The sequence below is a fragment of the Schistocerca americana genome, chromosome 10 (genome assembly GCF_021461395.2).
Source record: "Schistocerca americana isolate TAMUIC-IGC-003095 chromosome 10, iqSchAmer2.1, whole genome shotgun sequence".
Taxonomy (NCBI): Eukaryota; Metazoa; Arthropoda; class Insecta; order Orthoptera; family Acrididae; genus Schistocerca; species Schistocerca americana.
Window position 1 is genome coordinate 100,160,773 of NC_060128.1, and position 24,316 is coordinate 100,185,088.

Genomic DNA, 24,316 nt, shown 5'->3' on the forward strand with positions numbered 1-24,316 from the left:
TCGCCCCAGTTGTACAGCCGACTTTACTAGCGATGCTACACTGACCAATACGCTCTCATTTGCCGATAGTTTAGCATAGCCTTCAGCTACGTCATTGGCTGCGACCTAGTAAGGCGCCATTACCAGTTTCTATTGAGATTGTTTTATGTATCATCAAGAGCGATGTACACCAATTATGGATTAAAGTTAAGTATTCCAAGATCTTCGTACGTTATTTCCAATTCTCAAGACATTGTCATGTTCCAGACCTCACGCCAGTCTGCGTGAGCTTAAACGCGTGCCATTCGGATACCTCCGAGTGGCTTGGCTGTCTTGCCAAGTCACTACAGAATTGACAGCCTTGAGAATTGTACTATTTATCGAGTAATCGAATTCCAACGGATTTCTTTTGGAACTCATATGGATCACCCCGCACTTCTCGTTATTTAGCGTCAACTGCCACCTACCACACCATACAGCAATCTTTTCTAAATCACTTTGCAACTGATACTGGTCTTCGGATGACCTTACTAGACGGTAAATTACAGCAACACCTGCGAACAACCTAAGAGAACTGCTCAGATTGTCACCCAGGTCATTTATATAGATCAGGAACAGCAAAGGTACCAGGACGCTTCCGTGGGGAACACCTCATATCACTTCAGTTTTACTCGATGATTTGCCGTCTATTACTACGAACTGCGACCTTCCTGACAGGAAATCACCAATCCAGTTGCACAACTGAGACGATACCCCATAGGCCCACAGCTTGATTAGAAGTCGCTTGTGAGGAACGGTGTTAAAAGCTTTCCGGAAATCTAGAAATACGGAATCAACTTGAGATCCCCTGTCGATAGCTTCCATTACTTCTCGCGAATTAAGAGGTAGCTGCGTTGCACAAGGAAGATGTTTTCTAAAACCATGCTGATTACGTCTCAATAGATACATTCATTCCAAATCTGTCTGCAGTATCGCAGAAGGAACATCCACTTTCTCGTACCCTCTTCACGACCTCGTTCAACCTGAGTGAGGTGTTGATAGTGACGTAGCCGGCCGCGGTGGCCGTGCGGTTCTAGGCGCTGCAGTCCGGAACCGCGGGACTGCTACGGTCGCAGGTTCGAATCCTGCCTCGGGCATGGATGTGTGTGACGTCCTTAGGTTAGTTAGATTTAAGTAGTTCTAAGTTCTAGGGGACTGATGACCTAAGATGTTAAGTCCCATTGTGCTCAGAGCCATTTGAACCATTTGATAGTGACGTCTTCGTAGCCTTAAAGGTACTCTTGACTAACATCAGCTCACCACCTCCAGTCTGAAAGCTAACACTAACGATTGTTACACCGTGTATTTAAAGTCCAGCTAGTTTCTAAGCTCATAGTGGCTGCACTAGTACCATTCTTAAGCGACTGTCACGAAATGTGAATAGACATCACTTTTCAGATGTAGACACGCTCCTACGAACTGTCGCTAATGTTGTACTACTTCTTGATGGTGTGATTTTATTCCCGTCAGTGTACAACATGGGCCTGAACTACAAACCTCGTATTACACAGCCTCAAAGTACAAACCGTCGCACCTAACAGGACCAATGTTTGAAAGTCTTGCGTCTACCATTCCCTTTAGTAACTAATGTTGTGGATTGGCAAGACAGCCAACCCACTATGACAGGAAGCCGAAAGGCACGCGTTTTAGCTCACGCAGGCTGGCGTGAGATCTGGAACAGTTAAGGGAATTGAGACTAGTAAAAAAAGTACGTAGCTGCTGGAATACTTAACTTTAATCCATAATTGGTGAACATCGCTGTTGACGTTACATGTTTTACAGCATCAATAGTAACCGGTAATGGCGCCTTGCTAGGTCGTAGCAAATGACGTAGCTGAAGGCTATGCTAACTATCGTCTCGGCAAATGAGAGCGTAATTTGTCAGTGAACCATCGCTAGCAAAGTCGGCTGTACAACTGGGGCGAGTGCTAGGGAGTCTTTCTAGACCTGCCGTGTGGCGGCGCTCTGTCTGCAATCACTGACAGTGGCGAGACGCGGGTCCAACGTATACTAACGGACCGCGGCCGATTTAAAGGCTGCCACCCAGCAAGTGTGGTGTCTGGCGGTGACACCACAACTAATACCCTTAGAAATTATGTCTTGTGTGATGAAGGCGACGATTTGCAATTACATCGTCTTCGTCACTGGTTATCTCGGATGACTCCATCAATGGCGACTTGCATCGACTGGTAAGATTTCGTATGAAAAATAAATGCAGTCATTCTATGCATGCCACATGCATACCGGGCAACTTTCAAAAACGAAATATCGTGAGATTCGGTTTAAAAAACCTAGAGTTGCAAATAACCAAAAACAGCGACGCATTTACAGTATATTGTACACAAAACTCATATGAGTCTTCCCCTTTGATGTAACTAGTTGTATAAGGATTGAAAAAAAATGAAAACGCTAAACTATTCAAAACGTTACTCCCTGCGAGTTCGGAGCTTAGAATAGGCTCGAGGTATTCCTACCAGTCGTAAGAGGCGACTAAAAGAAGTCTCCTTCTTTTCACCCATATAAGTTATGATCCCCTTTTAGGGTTTGACTACCACATCTACAAAATTTTTCAGAAGTGCAAGCCATTTCGGGAAGGACGCCTTAAGTGGTGCATCACATATCCATCGTGCACTGAGACCTTCTGCTCACCGATCACAGCGGTACAATGGTTAGCACACTGGACTCGCATTTGGGAGGATGATGGTTCAAACCAACGTCTAGCCATCGTGATTTAGATTTTCTCTGATTTTCCTAAATCACTTCAGACAAATGGAGTGATGGTTTCTGTGAAAGGGCACAACCGATTTCCTTCCCTGTCCTTACCTAATCTGGTTGGACAGATGACCTCGTTGTTTGGTCCCCTCCCGCAAATCAACCAACCAACCAACTGTTTTTCTCATGGTTCTGCAACTCCACCGATAATCCAGCTATCTGGGTAAGGACACCTTGTTGGGTGCGTTATCTACACCAATTGTCTGCTGTCTTCTTCTTCATGAATGATAATGTTAGATCATTTTGAACGCGACATTCAGCACAGTAACCAGTCCACCACGGAGGGGTCGCCATGTATCCTCTTGGTTTTAGCCCCCTGACAACACAGGGACTGCACGACAGATGCCTGAGCTGCAAACTGCCTATGTATGTCGATGCTCATCCACTTGTGGCATCAGGATTCCTGGCAATGGCCAACATGCCAGGTGATCTCTGCTATGGCTGGGTTACGCCCATAGGATGAGTCCCTGATCGGAATGGGTGGCATCAGCGCAGGTGATCTGCAATGAAGCAGATCAAGTCATCTTTTGCTGGTGGCCCCAGCCGGCTCTGTGAAAGGAAGGCTAGACTTCATGCCAGGAAGTGTGACCCCAAATCGTTCCCCTCCCTAGAAGTACCATGGGAGGAATGTTGGGCTACAGAAGAAATAACCATATTCGCTTCAGTACTTAGTTTGAAAGAACAGATGGGGACTCCTTTCTGACTACAAAGCCACTCTTTTTTGGTGATAATCTGGAGGCTAAGTTTGTGGAAATGCCAGCAATGTCCAAAATGAGAAATGGGCCGTCCTCATCAAGGCAGCATCCCCTCGTCTAAGCCTTTTGGCACTAACCCCATGGGGGTTAGGGGCACTACCTCTTTTGTTGCTCCCCTACCCCAAATGCTGGGACACTGGTTCCCTCCCTGCAGTCAGAGAAGTAACAGCCTGCTTCAGCTCCTCTAACAAGGAAGGGCCCCTTGGAACTCTACCTTCAAAAGTCTTTTCCCATCCAAATGTTGACACTGGCCAGAGGTTGAGGGGGCCTAAAAAGGCTCGTTGAAGGGCTTCACACTCTTCATATGTACCTGAAGCTTCTTCAGAGAAGCCCTCCCAGCAAACTCCTAAAGAGAACAGAGAGAACAAATAGACGAAAAAGAAATCTTCCCTACAAGATCCACAACATCCAGCATTCCTAATAAGCCAGTAGAGTCGTAGTTGAAATCTTGATGCCAAATAAGCAAAAGAAGTAGACTACATAACTTGATTTCCGTCTCACCAGCGATCTTTTATTTGACTCCTTTCTCTTGACAGTTCCTTTTCCAGTGAATGAACAAGTTTTCAGCTGACTTTTTATACCTCGCCGACTTTCTCGTTTTGGCTAAGGGCAAAGCAAGCAGTAAAGGAAACAAAAGAACAATTTGGAGCAGAAATTAAAACCCATGAAAAAGAAATAAGAACTTTGAGGTTTGCCGATGGCATTATAATTAGGTCAGAGACTGCAAAGGACCTACGAAAGCAGTTGAACAGAGTGGACAGTGTCTTGAAATAAGGATATAAGATGAACGTCATCGAAATCAAAACGAGGATAATGGAATGTAGTAAAATTAAATTAGGTGATGCTCAGAGTAGGAAATGAGTTTTGCTATTTGGGCAGCAAAATAACTGGTGATGGTCGAAGTAGAGAGGATATAAAATGTAGACTGGCTATGGCAAGGAAAGCGTTTCTCAAGAAGAGAAATTTGTTTACATCGAGGATAGATTTAAGTGTCAGGAAGTCTTTTCTGGAAGTACTTGTGTGGAGTGTAGCCCTGTAGTGAAGTGAAGTGAAGTTAACGTGAGATGAGAACAGAAGCTTTCGAAATGTGGTGCTACAGAAGAATGGTGAAGGTTGGGTGTGTAGATCACGTAAATAATGATGAGGATTTCTTTCATAATATATTTCTTTAAAGTCAGTACCGTCATTAGACTTGTTTATTTACAGTGCTACATTTTCACTTACAAAATCATGATTCCGGCTTCAAAGTGCCATTGTCAAGCGTTTTAAGTGTTATAAATGCCATCTTAGGCAACTTATAACACTTAAAACACTTGACAATGGCACTTTTAAGCCGAAATCACGATTGCCATCCAAGGCAATTTATAACACATAATACGCTTGATAATGGCACTTTTAAGCCGAAATCATGATCGCGTAAGTGTAAATGTAACACTGCAAATAAACAACAGTCTAACGGCGATACTGACGTTAAAGTAATGATGAGGAATTTGTGGCACAACCTTACTGAAAGAAGCTATCGATTGGTACGACGTGTTATGCGGCATCAAGGGATCACCAATTTAGTACCGGAGGGAAGCGTGGATGGTAAAAGTCGTAGAGGGAGATCCAGAGATGAATACACTAAGCAGATTTAGAAGGATGTAGGTTTCAGTAAGTACTGGGAGATGACGAAGCTTGCACAGGATAGAGCAGAATGGAGAGCTGCATCAAACCAGTCTCTGGACTGAAAACCACAACAACAGGTGCAAAACCAAAAACGCACTATTCTGTACACGGATACCTCACAGTATTCTCCACAAAAGAAAAATCAGTGCTCATAGCGTGTATTAGATTTACGATATAATACACACTAATGGGAAGTGTGGTAGAGGAAAATGGTAAAAATAAAAAGAGATTTGTGCAAATGGCAGACAGGGAGAAGCATTCTTGCGAAGTGTTATGAGCTTTGTTTGGATCAAAGATGTCACAAAAAACACCAAAGAAGTGAAATATAGAAGTTATTACATCCCAGTACCGACCTGTGCATCTGAAACGTGGGTGTTGAAAGAAAGAGTTGTAAGGATATCACAGGCTTGTCCAATGAAGTTCTTGAAGGTGTAACAAGGACAGAGGAGGAATGAAAGGGTAAGGGAAATAGTGAAGCAACCCTTGAAGTCTAGGATAAAGAGCATCAAGAGTGAGATGGTATTGACACTTAAAGAGAATGGAAAACAAGAAGATTTCCAGGGAGATACACGAAATGGAGATCGAAGGAAACGAGGAAGAGGAAGACCAGGGTGATAGTGTACAGTGACTGCAGGTAACATGGCACGCTGTGATGGTTTTGTTCCAGAATTTATCTCTAAAATTACGTAAAATAACCTCATGAGTTCTTTTGAAATAAACTGGCTGTTGCGTAACAAATGCGTGTCAATAGAGCTGTGGTTGTTTGCTATCTATACACTACTGGGAAAAAAAGGACACCTGGACAGACAACGTTGATTGTGATCCAATGATGGCATATACCACCTGGAGGACAGTAGATGGTAATGGTAATGGTTTCGGCGTCGTCTGCCACCTGATAGCTACCAGAACGCCATCTGTGCTTTAGTCTGTAATAGGGAATGCTCATAGCCAGAAGGCTCAGCCTGGGCGCAGATATGTGAGACAAGCAGGCAACGGTACCAAAGAGACACATTCGTGCTTCCTTCAGCCAAATGGGCAAGTTTGAAAGGGATCAAATTGTCGCCCTCCAAGTGACTGGATGGTCCTTTCGAAGAACTGCCACACAAGTTGGACATGCTGCGTCAGTTGGACAACGGTGCTGGTACCAATGGTCTCTTGATCATTCTCATTCCCATAGTCGATTTTCTGGACATCGTACACAGTAGAGATGGGTCGAACTCGTTCATTGCCGTGAACTACTTCATTCATTTCACTCTTTGCCGTGAAGCGTTCAAATGAAGTAGTTCATGAAGTACGGTAGCCTAGCGAAGTTCCTCCGTTCGCCGCTCAGCCGCGGCTTCGCTCGCTTCGCCTCGCTCGTACAATAAAGCTTCGTAATACTTCATAAATTTACCAACAGATGTCCGAACTATGCAGTAACGTGCACGCAACGTTTTACGCTCTTACAGCGTCTGAGTTAACTTAAATAGAGCATGCTCGAAGGGGACAAAGGAAAGATAAACATATAGGCCTGTCACATATAAAGAAGGTATTACGTTTAATCTTGCTAGACATTTCCTCATGAAGCACACAAAAAAGTCTTTATCTGCCAAATGAAACATTATTTGTTGTATTCATGGACTGCCGGCCGGAGTGGCCGTGCGGTTCTAGGCGCTACAGTCTGGAGCCGAGCGACCGCTACGGTCGCAGGTTCGAATCCTGCCTCGGGCATGGATTTGTGTCATGTCCTTATGTTAATTAGGTTTAATTAGTTCTAAGTTCTAGGCGACTGATGACCTCAGGAGTTAAAGTCTCATAGTGCTCAGAGCTATTTGAACCATTCATTCATGGACTGAAAGCTAGGGCTACCAACGAAATGCAGTCCAATTTTAAGTTCCTTTTAAAATTTAATCCAAAATAGAATGAGTATATTTACCACTGTCACAAAGTCTATATACCTATGTTAAGTAATTATTCAGAAGTTCTCCTGTAGATTTTATTTTTGTTGAGAATAATAACCCCCTAGATTCAAAATGTAAACAGTCACCTGTAGTCATTGGTACGACTCCAGCTAAACTCCCTCTTTCAGTGTTATTAACAAACCTTTTATTTTCATGCCAACCTCTTCGTTTCTATCTTTAATATTCATTTGTCTGCAAGCGCTGCCAACGGCAGGCTACCCGTAGACGCGAAGTTTAACTGCACAAATATTCACGGGTAAAGATGTCAGCACTGCGGGAAGCAGCTGACGCTGCCTTCTCCTCACCCCTCACCTCCCCAACCCCTCCTAAACCTGTCGTTCACCACAACCACCGCGCGATTCGTCTACAGGCAGTAGAGGGAGAACTGACGTGATGGGGGGATGAGTGACGTAGCGCCGATATAGTGGGAGAGGGAGAGGGGAAGAGAGTGAGTGAACGAACTAGAAAAAAAGCGTGGAGTGTGCTATCTGTGAAGAGTTTGAAGTACCAGTTCATTGAAACTGAGCGGTTAGTTAACACTTCACTGGAGTGAAGCGTTCATTTGAACGACTCATTCACGAGTTCCCCATGACTAGTACACAGCACAGCAGCCCACTGGGATGGTCGTATTGTAAGGCCACCAGTGGCAGGTCGTACAGCTACCACAACAAGTGAGCTTGTGAGCCCAGATGTGTCTGGGCTGCACTGTTGTGAACTGGTTACGAGCACTGGGACTACTGGCACGCACAGCTCCAGCCCATGTCCCACCGTAACATCGACGTGCGTGGCATGACTGGTGCTGTCAGAGAAGCATTTGGAATGGCGCTCCGTGGTATTCAGCAAAGAAAGCAGGTTCTTGATGCATGGAAGTGATGGTCGTTTGCACGTATGATCTTGACCTGGTGAGCGTCGTCTGGCAGAGCCCAATCATGCAAGACACAGTACTCCCATCCCAAGCCCTATAGTCTTGGTTGCGATGAGCTACAACTCTCAATCACTTTTGGTGATTCAGGAGGGGATGCTAACCAGGTGCCAGTACGTGCAGAATGTTGTCAGACCCATTCTTTTGCTGTAACAGGAAGATTGTGTGTTGTTGCAACATGAAAATACTCGCCCACACACTGCCTGTGAAACTGAATGTACTCTACAAGATGTGCAGCATGTTCCCTGGACTTGTCTCCAATCGAGCGTGTGTGTATATGCTGGGACAAGAAGTGAACCGTGCGACTCGTCAACCAACAACTCGTACAGAACTACGTGAACAGGTTGAGCGAATGCGGCGTGACGGATCACAGATCAGTATCCGCCATCTGTACGACGGACTGAATGCCAAGTCAACGCCGCCTGTGAAGGCTACACCACATACTAATTGGATACCTGATACCATACAACCGCTACACTATTGAGCTCTAAATATAATCATTTCACATACTCCGTATGCACTGCTGCAACAATAAATCTTAACGTAACCGAACACCTCTAGAGCGGTGTACTAATTTTTCTTTCCGGCAGTTTATTACACTACTGGCCATTAAAATTGCAGAAGAAATGCAGATGATAAACGGGTATTCATTGGACAAATATATTACACTAGAACAGTTTCACGCAATTTGGGTGCCTAGATCCTGAGAAATCAGTACCCAGAACAACCACCTGTGGCCGTAATAACGGCCGTGATACGCCTGGGCATTGTGTCAAACAGAGCTTGGATGGCGTGTATAGGTACAGCTGCCCATGCAGCTTCAACACGGTACCAAAGTTCATCCACAGTAGTGACTGGAGTATTGTGACGAGCCAGTTGCTCGGCCACCATAGACCAGGCGTTTCAAGCTGGTGAGACATATCGAGAATGTGCTGGCCAGGGCTGCAGTAGAACATTTCCTATATCCAGAAAGGCCCGTACAGGACCTGCAACATGCGGTCGTGCTGAAGTATAGGGTTTCGCAGGGATCGAATGAAGGGTGGAGCCACGGGTCGAAACACATCTGAAATTTAACGTCCACTGTTCAAAGTGCCATCGATACCAACAAGGGGTAACCGAGACGTGTAACCAATGGCACCCCATACCATCACCCCGGGTGATACGCCAGTATGGCGATGACGAATACACGCTTCCAATGTGCGCTCACTGCGATGTCGCCAAACACGGATGCGACCATCATGATGCTGTAAACAGAACCTGGATTCATCCGAAAAAATGACGTTTTGCCATTCGTGCACCCAAGTTCGTCGAAATGTTCGTGCAGATGGTTGTTGTCTTGCGTCCCCATCTGTTGACTCACGGATCGAGACGTGGCTGCACGATCCGTTACAGCCATGCGGATAAGATGCCTGTCATCTCGACTGCTAGTGATACGAGGCCGTTGGGATCCAGCACGGCGTTGCGTATTACCCTCCTGTACCCACCGATTCCATATTCTGCTAACAGTCACTGGATCTCAACGCGAGCAACAATGTCGCGATACGTCAAACCGCAATCGCGATAGGCTACAATCCGACCTTTATCAAATTCGGAAACGTGATAGTACGCATTTCTCCTCCTTACACGAGGCAGCACAACAACGTTTCACCAGGCAACGCCGGTAACTGTTGTTTGTGTATGAGAAATCAGTTGGAAACTTTCCTCACGTCAGCACGTTGTAGGTGTTGCCATCGGTGCCAACCTTGTTTGAATGCTCTGAAAAGGTAATCATTTGCATATCACAGCATCTTCTTCCTGTCGGTTAAATTTCGCGTCTGTAACACAACATCTTCGTGGTGTAGCAATTTTATGTTTCAGGCTATTCTTGCTACTGGACCTGCTACCTGTCCTGGAACCTCAAATAGCAAACTCTTCCGCCATTTTACAGTTAAGATTACAAAATTACGTAAAACAATCGCTGCAGAGTGACTAATTGGCCACTCATTGAAAATGGGGAACAGTAAATAACTGCCGGCAGAGGTGGCCGAGCGGTTCTAGCTGCTACAGTTTGGAAGCGCGCGACCGCTACGGTCGCAGGTTCGAATCCTGCCTCGGGTATGGATGTGTGTATTGTCCTTAGGTTAGTTAGGTTTCAGTAGTTCTAAGTTCTAGGGGACTGATGACTTCAGGAGTTAAGTCCCATAGTGCTCAGAGCCTTTTGAGCCAGTAAATAACTCTTAAATCGATAAATTATAAAATATTCATGTTGCTCAGTGTGCCATGTACCTTTGCACGCAATGTGAAACGTTTCTGCCATCGTGGCATTTTCAGGTGAGAGATGGGTGGGTCTGGCTGGTGGTGTTGCTGCTGCTGCTGTAGGGAGAAGCCGCCCCCACAGCCACCACCACATCCGGTGGGGGTCCAGATGCACCACGGGTACCCCGTCTTTCTCAGACCTGCCTTCCAACCCATCACCACGCAGCCACCTGGGACCATCACCACGACCACGACCGTGCTCACCAGCACGCAGCTGCCTCCGACAGCCTACGCCACATCCAGTCCACCGCTAATCATCAGAGAAAATCATCAACGAATTCGCGAACCGGTATTGCACGCACTGCTTACACTCTTAACAAACTCAACATTTAGCTCTACATTGGCGCTCTAGCATTGACTATACCCTGAGGTAACTCGTAATACCGTGTCGGACCTTCTTTTGCTCCTGCGTACTGGAGCAACTCGGCATGGCATGGACTCAACAAGTCGTCTGAAGTCCTTTGCAGAAATGCTCCCTGCTCCCCGCTCCCTCTATAGCCGTCCACAATTATTGGATATTTTGCCTAAGTCGTGTTGTACCTTCCTACAGTCACTCAACTTCGCCACCTTACAGTACACCACGGCATCATCGGCAAACAACCCCAGACTGCTGCCCAAGATCTAAGCCAAATCACCCGCATATAAGAACAACAGCGGTCCTATCACACAACCCTGGGGCACTCCATTACGGTACCATTGTTTACGATAAACACTCGCAGTCGAGAGCAACATACTGGGTTCACCCGGCCACTGTGGTCGAGCGGTTCAAGGCGCTTCAGTTCGGAACCATGCGGCTGCTACGGTCGCAGGTTCGATTCCTGCCTTGCGCATGGATGTCCTTCGGTTAATTAGGTTTAAGTTGTAGGGGACTGATGACCTCAGATGTTAAGTTCAAATGGTTCAAATGGCTCTGAGCACTGTGCGACTTAACTTCTGAGTCATCAGTCTCAGATGTTAAGTCCCATAGTGTTTAGAGCCATTTGAATTATACTGGGTTCTATTACTTAAGAAGTCTTCGAACTACTCCCATACCTGTGAACTTATTCCATGTGCTCGAACCCTGGTTAACAGCCTGCAATGAGGAATGATTTCAGGGAATCTGGAAATATGGAAACTGCGAGTTGCCCTTCACCCATAGTTCTCACTATATCACATGAGAAAAGGGCAAGCTGAGTTTCGAACGAGCGATGCTTTCTAAAGCCATGCTGATCGTGGTGTCACCGCCAGACACCACACTTGCTAGGTGGTAGCCTTTAAATCGGCCGCGGTCCGGTAGTATACGTCGGACCCGCGTGTCGCCACTGTCAGTGATTGCAGACGGAGCGCCGCCACACGGCAGGTCTAGAGAGACTTCCTAGCACTCGCCCAGTTGTACAACCGACTTTGCTAGTGATGGTTCACTGACAAAATACGCTCTCATTTGCCGAGACGATAGTTTAGCATAGCCTTCAGCTACGTCATTTACTACGCCCTATCAAGGCGCCATATTCAGTTGCTATTGATATTGTGAATCATGTACCGTCAAGAGCGACGGATTAAAGTTAAGTATTCCACCAGCTACGTCCGTTTTTCTAAATTCTAATTTCCTTGTCATGTTCCAGACCTCACGCCAGCCTGCGTGAGCTAAAACGCGTGCATTTCGGCCTCTAGTAAAACGGTGTTGGCTCTTCTGCCAACCACAACACTGATTCGTGCACATAAGTTCCTTGGTCTGAAGAAACTTTATTATATTCGAACTGATAATGTGTTCAAGGATTCTGCAGCAAACAGATTTAGGATATTGGTTTCTAATTTTGCAGGTCCGTTCTTTTATCTTTCTTGTATACTGCAGTCACTAACGCGAATTCTTTACAGACAATTGGAAAAACTGGTAGAAGCCGACCTCTGGTAAGGTCAGTTTGCAATCCGTAGAAATATTGCAAACCGTAAGGCAATACTAACCCTACGACTTACCTTAAAAAATAGATTAAGGAAAGGAAGACCTACGTTTCTAGCATTTGTAGACTTAGAGAAAGCTTTTGACAATGTTGACTGGAATACTCTCAGTCAAATTCGGAAAATCGCAGGGGTAAAATACAGGGAGCAAAGGCTATTTAAAATTTGTACAGAAACCAGATGGCAGTTATAAGAGTCGAGGGGCATGAAAGGGAAGCAGTGGTTGGGAAGGGAGAGAGACAGGGTTGTAGCCTATCTCCGATGTTATTTAATCTTTATATTGAGCAAACAGTCATGGAAATTCTGTGTAGGAATTAAAATCCATGGAGAAGAAATAAAAACCTTGAGGTTCGCCGATGACATTGTAATTTTGTCAGAGACAGCAAAGACCTGGAAGAGCAGCTGAACGGCATGGACAGTATCTTGAAAGGAGGATATAAGATGAACATCAACAAAAGCAAAACGAGGATAATGGAGTGTAATCCAATTAAATCGGGTGATGCTGAAGGAATTAGATTAGGAAATTAGACGCTTAAAGAAGTAAATGAGTTTTGCTATTTGGGGAGGAAAATAACTGATGATGGTCGAAGTAGACAGGATATAAAATGTAGACTGGCAATAGCAAGGAAAGCGTTTCTGAGGAAGGGAAATTTGTTAACATTGGGTATAGATTTAAGTGTCAGGAAGTCGTTTCTGAAAGTATTTGTATGGAGTGTAGCCATGTATGGAAGTGAAACGTGGACGATAAATAGTTTGGACAAGAAGAGAATAGAAACTTTCGTAAGGTGGTGCTATAGAAGAATGCTGAAGATTAGATAGGTAGATCATGTAACTGATGAGGAGGTATTGAATAGAATTGGGGAGAAGAGAAATTTGTGGCACAACTTGACTAGAAGATGGGATCGGTTGGTAGGACATATTCTGAGGCATCAAGGGATCACCAATTTAGTACTGGAGGGCAGCGCGGAGCGTAAAAATCGTAGAGAGAGACCGAGAGATGAATACACTTAGCAGATTCAGAAGGATTTAGGTTGCAATAGGCACTGGGAGATGAAGAAGCTTGCAATGCACAGAATAACGTGGAGAGCTGCATCAGACCATTATCTGCACTGAAGACCACAACAACAACATATACTGGAGTCAGCTGGCTATTTTCCAGTCGCTTGGGACTTTGTGCTGGCGAGAGATTCACGGTAGATGCAACCGAGGTAAGGGGCCAATGACACAGAGTACTCTTTGTAGAACAGAACTGGGGTTCCATCCAGACCCGGTGATTTATTTGTTTCCAAATCTTTAAGTTGCTCTTCTACCCCAGGTATGCTTATTCCTATGACGCCTAGACTGCACTCTGTCCGATAATCAAATTACGGTATGTTTGTACGCTTCTCCTGCGTGAAGGATATCTTGAACGTGGACTAAAACTTGGTTTCATTTCCCTATCTTCAACTGACACACCAGCGCGATCAACAAGGTACTCTATGAAAGCCTTAGACCTGGCTAGCGATTTTACATACGACCAGAATTTTCTCGGGTTCTCTGCCACATCTTGTGCTACGGTGCGTCGGTGGTAGTTGTTGTAAGCTATAATACGTAACGAAAATGAAAGTTCAAAATCTAGTTGCAATAAGGTAACATGTTTAATATTTTATACGGCGGCTTAATTGTCATTATAGCTAAAGGCTAGTTGGTAGTGACCTGTTCTGTCAAGTCGTGGTAAGCACAATGTTTTTGTAGTTACAAAACATAAAATTACTTTTTTGCTGATATTTTGGCAGGTCAATGTGTTTTGACAGATATTCAGATGTCAAAAAAATCTGCCAAAAACGTACTTTCTTACCTACTTTACGTACAAAAAGTATGATAGTTACGACGACTTGACGGAAAAAATTTACTGTGGTCGTCGCTGCAGCCTTCTCCACAAGACTATCACGGCGCCTACTGTATCGGCAACCAAACTGACAGACTGCAGCCGCGGGTTGCCCGCTCGCAAACACACCGTAGCACTACACAACCGACAGGCAATATTGATGAACGGCCACAACAGCAACCACAACAACAACACCTCAGCAAAGACACCAGCGGCCACCAGCGGCCACTACCGGCCCACATAAACATAAGGAAAGGTCGCTGCAGATCCCGGAACTATTTCACACATCAAACCACGTGATGGAAAATAGTTCCAAGGTACTCATCCGCCGAAGCGCTATAAAGGCCGGCGCTCGGCCGCACATCGGAACCCTTAAGTTACCTTGGTGTCACCCTCGACCATCGCCTCTCCTGGACCCCCCACCTCCGGACGATCCAAGCCAAGGCACACTCCCGCCTCTGTCTCCTCAAACTCCTTTCCGGCCGAACTTGGGATCGGGACCCCTCCACCATCCTCCATACCTATAAATCCCCGACTCGCCCTATCCTTTGCTACGCCCCCCCCCCGGCCTGGATCTCCGCTCCCCCTACCTTTTACAAATCCCTTCAGATCCTTGAACGCCATGCTCTTCGCCTCACCTATCGCATCCGTCTCCCCTCCCCCACGTGGATCCTGTACGACCTAATTCCCTTCCCCCACGTCCTCCTTTTCCTCGATCGGATACGGATGCTCACCTCCCGCAAACTCGATCCTCTTCACCCGCTGGTCTCTCCCATCCTCTCCCGCCCCCGTCTGCTGCCGCGCCTGTACATCCATGTCCCACCTGTTCTCCATCTCTCCACTCTCCACACCCTCTCCCAAGGTGGTTTCCGCCAGCTCCCCCTCCATGATGATGCCCTCCTCCTCTCCATGTACCCCTCCTATCAACTTTGATCCTCCCTCCCTGTGCTTGTTCCTTTGGGCACCCTCTCTCCCTTGTCTCCCCCTTCCCTCCCTCCTCCCTTTCTCCCCACTCCTCGCCTGGGCTTCCCATACCCCTGTCCCTCCACTCCTCCTCCCCTCTCCTCTGCCATTGACATCGTTGCTCTCCCCTCTCCCGCCTCCTCACCCTTCTTCCCCTCTTGGCAGGTCCCCGGAATCGCACACATTACGTGGACATTCGCGCGCCGGAGATCATGGCCATCTGTTTCTCGTGTGTGTCGTCGTGTTTTGTGTTCATCGTTCACATGTACCATCGAAATCATCAGTGTTTGAGCGTCGTGTCAACAGTTTGTAGTGTGGATTATCATCGAGTGTGAACGGCTCCATGTTTTGTATTCTATGTCTACTGTTTTTTACCCACCATTTAGTCACTTATGAGTATTGTTTCTGTTTTTATCCTACCTGTTGTTTGTACGGGTGTCAAAATAACAATAAAGAAAAAAAAGACGCACATCGGCAGTTCATCGACCGCCATCAGCCGTGGATAACTGCCGCCCCGGCAGCCCGGCTTGGATCCTCTAGCTGATCTCTTGGTATATCGGAGATGTCTCTGGCGGAGACTAGTACGAAATTATTTCTGTTGTTTTCTATATTATTCTTGTATGTAGTTGTGATTCGAAGACGGATCTCTATTTTGTGTTGGTTTTATACTTGGAGAATTTGTTTTGGTTAATTGAACAGTCCAATAAATTGTTTTCGGACTTTGAGCTTTAGTTTCTTCTGCTTACGCAGACATAGCAGTCGTCGCTTCCAACTAGTTGTCACCTGATAACAGCAATTTAGCCTAAACAAGCCTGTCGTGTAAAATATTAAGTATATTACTTTATTGCAGCTAATTTTGGAGCTTTTATTTTTATTATGTCAACGCGTGAAGTTTAATTCTCTTTCCCCCACCCCTGCTGGGTGCTGTAGCCTGTTAGGCAGGCTGTGTTGTTGCCCAATTTTTCTTTGAAAGTGCGCTCTGAGTATTCCAACAGCAACGTCCTCTGTGATGCAAAACGGCTCTCTCGTAACGTATGCCAGTGGAATTTGTTGAGCATCTCCCTAATGCTCTTGCACATAGTAGCCATCCCGTCATGCTTTTCTCTGTCTCTTCTGTTAATCCTACAGAGTAGTGGCCCCAGAACTAAAACTAAACTCCGTCCGGAGAGATCGTGGAAGGCCGAACTGTACCGACCAGCCGCCGTGTCATCCTCAGTCCACAGGCGTCACTGGATGCGGATATGGAAAGGCATGTGGTCAGCACACCCCTCTCCCTGCCGTATGTCAGTTTACGATACCGGAGCCGCTACTTCTCAGTCAAGTAGCTCCACACTTTGCCTCCCAAGGGCTGAGTGCATCCCGCTTGCCAAAAGTGCTTGGCAGACCGCATGGTCACCCATCCAAGTGCCAGGCAAGCTCGACAGCGCTTAACTTCTGTTATCTGACGGGAACTGGTGTTACCACTTGTGGTGTGCATACTATAAGACTTTCGGTACACGCACCATCAGATTATTTGACTTGTCACTCTAACGAGGTAGGCGAGTGTCAGCAATATGTCTCGTGGTCTTATCGTGGCGTGTTTATCTTCAGCCATTAGGTCAGACAATAGAAATTCCACTTGCACGCTTAGGGTAGCAGATTGACGGTGACCAACTTTAAACAGAACTTGTTAATTTTCACACACATTTATTAAAATAATAAAAAGCATAGACATTACGTAACTTGATTCTGGATGCTGCTTACAATTGACAATCTTGGTACGTTAATCTTATTCTCACGTATCTCTGATAGTTGACAAAGTGTCTATACATTTATCTTCATGGCTATGTACAGGAATATGATAATCTTATTAGGCGCTGACTGAAACTTGACTACAGGCTGCTACAGACTAATGTAGAACTTGTACGGACTGGTGCAGACAAATGTAGACTGGTACGGACTGGTGCAGACAAATGCAGACTGACTAATTGGAGGTCTGTACACTCGTTATAATACCTTGCACGTTCATGTATCACTGCGCGAGTGTGATCCACAAGGAGAAAAGGTTCTACGTTAGCAGCAATCTCATTGGCTGTGTTACATATTAATACGCGGATCGGCGGAAGCAGAAGTTGGTCCGTCTCTAAGGCAACGCCATCTTGTAGTGCGGAGACAGCGAGCGCTGCGCCTGCGCTGTTGTGCTTAGGGGGCGCGCTCCAGTGGGAAAGTTGTGTACGCGCTTACTACGCGAAACTATGTACACAACACCACTGCTGTGAGGCCATTGTCTAAAGACCCCAGATTGATGGGCAGTACTCTTGGACCAGTGGAACGACTATGTTCTAAGCCAATTCACTAGCAGATGAGCTACATTTCTTTAAAACCCTCCCTGTGAATCTCAGCCCCACATGTGTTTCTTATAAAGTTTGTTTTATGTGGTCACTCAACTTGGGGCACTGCAGATGCTTGCTCCAAGACATTGCCATTGTGTCCAGTGCCAACAGCCTTGGCTCAGTCGTAACAATGGCGCCCATCAGTCACCGAAGTGAAGAGCAGTTGGACTTGGCTAACACTTGGATGGGTGACTGTCCAGGTCTACAGAGCACTATTGAAGCCAACTGAGGAGCTACTTGACTGAGATGTAGCGGCTCCGGTCACGAGAACTGAAAACGGATGGGGGAGCAGTGAGCTGACCACATATCCCTGCATACCCACATCCAGTGACACCTGGATACAACATACATTAAACATACATAAAACCAAACAGGGGGGAAAGTCCTGTTGAATTACCAAGTACACATGCCAAGCAATTCATTATTTACACTAATAGAAAAATAAAAGAATAATGTTCACAAAAGGTATTAATACAATAATACTGTCCAGTGTAATAATAATATAACCCAAAATCTTTACACTCTCTCATCCATGAACCCCTCCACAGAATGTCGAAACGAAAAGCCAAAACAGCTGTCACCAAAGTTTTCAGCCACTCGCTATCAGCTAGTACACCCACCACGCCACCCCCAGAAAAAAAGTCTCTACCCCCTATCTCTCTCACTCATACACACACAATCCGTTCGTCCAGAAAATACTGCTATGCCGATGACCTGGCTGTAGCCGTCAAACACCAGGAAATGAAGACCGCAGAAGACATTTTAGCCAATGACCTGTCTGCATTAGACAATTACTTCAAAATCTGGAGACTCCAATCCAGTGTGAGTAAAACAGAAATGTGTTGCTTCCATCTAAATAACCAGTTGGCGAACGTAATACTGGAAGTAAGTTTCAGAGGCAGAATTCTTCGTCACAATTGGAACCCAAAATATCTTGGTGTCATCCTAGATCGTACACTATGCTTCAAACAACACCTTCTTAATTTAGCTCAAAAGCTGAGGACTCGAAACAACATCCACCATAAGCTATGCGGAACTACCTGGGGATCTTCAGCAACCACCCTGCGAACTTCAGCTCTGGGCTTGGTATACTCAAGTGCTGAGTATTGTGCACCTGTTTGGATGAATAGTCATCATACAAGGCTTGTTGATACCCAGCTGAATACGACAATGCGCATAATATCTGGCACAATCAGGTCTACTCCAGTTTACTGGCTTCCACTGTTAACCGGTATAATGCCTCCTGATCTACGCAGATGTACTGCCCTTATGAGAGAATTCCACAAGATCTCCAGGAATTCTAACCTACCCGTGCATAGCGACCTGCCACTTTTAAATCGCGAGAGACTGAAATCACGTCATCCAACTCTGTGCGATACTGCTGTGAATTTCAAACCTCTTGAAGAATGGAAAGGTCGGTGGGAAGCAGTGACAGATGTGCACCTGCATAACATCTTCTCAAGTGCTAAACTTCCAAGTGGATTCGACTTACCACGCAAGACCTGGTCTACTCTCAGCAGAATCCGTACCAGCCATGGGCGATGCAGGGATGCTCTCTTTAAGTGGAAGAAGCTGCCTGATCCAGCCTGTGACTGCGGGGCTCCATACCGGACTGTTCACCACATTGTCAGTGAATGCCGGATTCGAGCCTATCACGGCGCCAAAGAGGACTTCCTGCTAGCAACTCCAGATGCAGTGCGCTGGATTGAAGGACTGGATATTCACTTGTAAAAACAAACTTAAGTTTCTTGTGTGTCAATACGTAATTTCATGATATGTCTGTATTAGCCATACGCTAAATAAAAATACACACACACGGTATAAACATCATAAATAGAAGTTAGTAACGGACATATACTTCGTTAGGTTGGCAGCAAATAGGTAAACATACCAAATAATATGAAACACGTACTGGAGTCGCAATATTTACGCTGTGAAAACCAGTGTACGATAGTTGTATCGAGTGACAAAAGAACAACAGTCCACCACAAAAGAGAGTGAGAAACATGGTGAACAGCGTATGGAAGGTGAGAACCTAAAGATGTGATGGCAGTGGTAAACGTGACAGCGCGACCTCCACACGGGGTGTGAGGAATCGCAGATCAGCATTTCGTAAGTAATTACTTTCTTTACAAAAAATAAATAAATAAATAAAATAAAAAATAAAAAAATACGAAGTGAACTGTTTGATAATCTATAGCTAACAATACTGTATCGTTATAGATCCTAATGACGAAACCTTATAACAGGAGAAGGCGAATCGTGAATGGGAGAAATAAAGTAACCAGCAGCAGGAAAAGGCAGTTTTATTTACAAAACAAGTATTTATATACTTGCTGCGGAGGATTGCCAGGCAAACAAACTTTTATGAAGCTTGAGACAGCATACAATGTATTGTCCAAAATCGCTAAACGTACAATGAAACTGCAACTCATCGTTTCTGACAAGATTCGTCATTCCAGATTCGCACCGCCCTTGTGTGCCTAGACACTGATGAGCCAAAGACATTACGACCACTTCCCACCGTGACGCTGAATACCGCCTGGTGGTGTCACGTGACGTGGTAACAATAGGATGTAAATGGAGCAGACACAGGCGGGGCATCACCCTAGCGAAGATATGGGCTGCAAATGGGGATATCCTTCGAGATAAGCGACTATGACAAAGGCACTACATTATTACACAGAGCCTGTGAAAGGGTATCTCCTGTGTGGCTGGTCCTGGCGGAGGTTATAGTCCTCCCTTGGGCATGGGTTTGTGTGTTTGTCCTTAGGATACTTTAGGTTAAGTAGTGTGTAAGCTTAGGGACTGATGACCTTAGCAGTTACGTCCCATAAGATTTCACACACAAAGGGTATCTCGAAAACGGCGAAGCTGATCTCATGTTCACTTGCTTGTTTGGGGGAGGAGACCAAAAAGCGAGGTCATCGGACTCATCGGATTAGGGAAGAACGGGGAAGGAAGTTGGCTCTGCCATTTAGAAGGCACCATCCCGGCATTTGCCTGGAGCGATTTAGGGAAATCACAGAAAAAACAAAGCAGGGTGGCCGGACGCAGGACTGAACCGTCATCGTTCCAAATGCGAGTCCAGTGTGCTAACCACTGCTCCACCTCGCTCGGTGGTCAGAATCTTGAAGAAATAGTCGAAAATTAAACTCATCAATTAAAAAAAGATACACGAAAAGAATCCAAATTCTCTCACCAGCATCGACCAATAGAGCAATCTGAGACACGGATGGGGGATCACACTAGCGAAGGTACGGCCTGCAAATGGGGAAATACATTAAGATACGCACCTACGACAAGGTGTAACGGCTCCATGTAAGCCGCTACATGGCTCGACCCCACAACTAAAGACACCTGAGTGCCCTTCCGACACTCAGGGAAGAGCCTGATGATAAGTAGTAAGATAGGGTTATTTAAATATAGACGATCATTTTAATATTAGATATGGTAATTGTCTGCAAAGTGTGAATGCGAACGCAAGATGAGGTATGCGTGAGATGTCGGCTGTGGGTGTGCTATAGGCATAGTGGAAGTGTAGCCAACCTCGAATCTAGTAGAGCGCGACTGCACTGGACCAGAGAGGCATAAGCTCCACGCGCGTCATTAGCGCTCGTTAGGTTGGCAAATAACCGTGTGCGGTATCTCTGAGTCCCTGCGGCCACGATGTGTGGACCCGGACGAGGGAGACCGTATCGGGGTTGTTGCTGGGAAGACCTGGGTGAGTAAGCACGCTCTGTTCTATCGCTCCGATAGTTAGCGAAGATTTAGAATTCCATGTTCACTTTGAGCTTGGAAGCAGCTTCCCTGCTGAGGAAAGCCACTATGGTATTCCCTAGAATCATCTCGATTAGGAGAGACAGGGAGATGATTTATTTTGCCAAGTAATTTCATGGGAATTTGTGTTCACTGCACTTGGGAGTGAATAGGCGCTCATTGCCGAGTAATACTCAGAATTGCTCAATTTGCATTTCAGTGTGAGTGTGAAGTATGTATGCAAAGTGTATTTTATTTAAATGTGTTTATTGACTACTGATTGTGGAGAGATTGCTAACACGTGGTCCGCAGACCCCGTGCATTTCTTGGTGAGAAGCTTTCGTGATCGAGCTGGATCTTCTACGTAAATTCACGCGTGTGATTTAATTGTTCCTTCATAATATACAGTAAAACTCGCGTAGTTAAACGTGAAGACGGGACTTGCCCGAATTAAAGTTACAGTTGGAACCATGTGCTCTCTCCCAATGTTGTCCCACTTGGTGTATGGGAACCTTCCTCTTTCATCTGTTAGATAAAATGAATAGATGAATGTTAGTGTGTGTGGCTAAATGATGATAGAAATGTGCAGGCGGTAGTCATTGTCGATTCACGGCGCACGTTAGCCGGATGTTTAACTAAGTTTACTTAGATATTATAGTATTTGTATCACGCCAGCATTCCGTGATAAGTGAGAGGGAATAGTTGAGATGGTAATGTTCATGGAATAAATGTGATTGTGTTATTATATAAATATGTTACAGTGACTTCTCCCAGCCACACCATATTCCCTTATCATTTCACGGAATATTTGGTATGCGTATTTCAGTTAATCACCTGTTTATGTCCCACTCATGGGCATATTTAATTTAATAAACTGTAAGGTGGTATTAAAACTTCATTATAATAATATTCTAATTCTAACTTGATCAAAACCACCGAATAAAACTTTAGTTTGAGTATTGATGCTTGTTGCTGCAAATGGCCGCCGGCGTCTTCTATAGCACAGGTGCCATTTATAAAATTGAGGATGCCTGCCGAGGGTGCGGGAAGCAAGTATCATGCAAAGAGACAGATCATTTTTACGCAGAGCCTGTGAACGAGTGTCTCAAAAACGGCGGAGCTGGTCGAATTTCCACGTGCTACTGTCGTGAGCATCTACAGAGAGAGGTAGAAGGACAGTGAAAGTACCACCAGGCGCTAAATGGTTGGACGTCGACGACTCTTCAGTGAATGTGGGTTTGGAGGCTTGACTGCTCTCTAATGTAGGATAGATGGTGATCTTTGGAATGTCTGCCGAAAGAACACAATGCTCGTCGCGCATCTAAGTGTTTTGGAGCACATAGTTAATACTACACTGTTGAACAGGCAGCTCCGCAGCAGACTACCCCTGACGTGCTCATATGTTGACGCAACGACATCGTCAGTTACGACTGCACAGGGCACGGGACCATCGGGGTTCGACCGTCAATAAATGAAAACGAGTCGGCTCTTCGGCTGAATCACAGTATTGCTGCACTAGGTCGCTGGTCGTCTCCACAAACGCAGTCATCGAGGACAACGGTGGCTCGAAAAGTGCAGCTCGCCACGGACACAGGCTGGTGGGAGCTGTATCATGCTATGTGAGACATTCTCCTGCGCTCGTATGGAACCCATGGTAGTAATCGAAGACACGCCGCCTTCATCCCTTCATGCTCTGCCCTGACGGCGAAGCCATCTTTCAGCAGTGTAATCGTCCGTGCCTCAGAGCCACAACCGTGCTACAGTGGTTTGAGAAGCATTATCCTCAACTCACGTTGATGTCTCAGCGTTCAAATTCGTTTGATGTGTGAGAGTCATTCAATAATTAAAGTCCGGCCGGGGTGGCCGAGCGGTTCTAGGCGGTACAGCCTGGAACCGCGCGACCGCTACGGTCGCAGGTTCGAATCCTGCCTCGCGCATGGATGTGTGTGATGTCCTTAGGTTGGTTAGGTTTAAGTAGTTCTAAGTTCTAGGGGACTGATGACCTCAGTAGTTAAGTCCCTGCCTCGGGCATGGATGTGTGTTATGTCCCTAGGTTAGTTAGGTTTACGTAGTTCTAAGTTCTAGGGGACTGATGACCTCAGCAGTTAAGTCCCATAGGGACTGATGACCTTAGCAGTTAAGTCCCATAAGATTCCACACACAAAGGGTATCCCGAAAACGGCGAAGCTGACCTCATATTCACTTGCTTGTTTGGGGGAGGAGACCAAAAAGCGAGGTCATCGGCCTAATCAGTTGTAATACAAGGGAAATTAATTTTAGCTCCTACAAAAGTTATAGGACCAGTAAGCAGTTCTTCTTGTGCAACATTATTAGGAGTCATAGTAAAAGTGTGGACAGTCTTGTAGACAGGCATTCTTGATCTTCTTGTATATCTCCTCCTCCTGTACGGCATGGCTGTGTGCTTCGTGCGGCTACCTCGAGTAAAATGAGCGTGCTGCTGCCTGCCTAGCGGAAGCCACTACTGATAAGACTAGGCGCGGCAGGAAGTAGCGCTCGCAAAAACTGTCATGGCGGCGCCGGAAGTTATTTTTCGCTGCGGATCGCGCTTAGTTAGAACTATAGCGCGATCCGGCGGCGGCCTCGTGCTACGGCTAAGTCCCGCTCAAGATCACCCGCCAATATGGCGGCGCACACAGCCATTGAACCAGTAAGTCCCATAGTGCTCAGAGCCATTTGAACCACTAATTAAAGAGACAAATTGGCCTTGGGAAAAACTGTTAGCAGGGACAGTTCGGTACTTTTATGGGTCTTAAGTTGGCATCACTGAAATGAGACCTGACCAGCTGATGTATCAACATCGTTTCATTTATAACCTCAAATATGCATTTTAAAATGGCGAATCCACTTGAAACGTCCACATTAGTTGAACAACGTTCTGTTATTCGTTTTTTACTTGCTGAAGGCTAGAAACCAGTGAATATAGAGAGGGGTCCTAGAAAATGTATCCACAAACTGACGGAGTTGTCTCATCTTTGGTTGGTAATAGTTTGTAGTTCCGGCAATCGCCACACAAGCATTGTATTGCGTTG

General features: G+C 45.8%; 1 protein-coding gene across 1 annotated transcript in view; it reads left to right on the forward strand.

Annotated features, from left to right (window-relative positions):
• The first annotated feature begins 10,391 nt into the window (after positions 1-10,391).
• The window catches only part of LOC124552716, a 71,190-nt gene continuing 57,265 nt past the window's right edge, over positions 10,392-24,316 (forward strand). The window contains exon 1 of the mRNA XM_047127057.1: positions 10,392-10,659. Within this exon, the coding sequence (XP_046983013.1) occupies positions 10,393-10,659 (267 nt within the window). The 5' untranslated portion in view covers position 10,392. The remainder of the gene's footprint in view (positions 10,660-24,316) is intronic.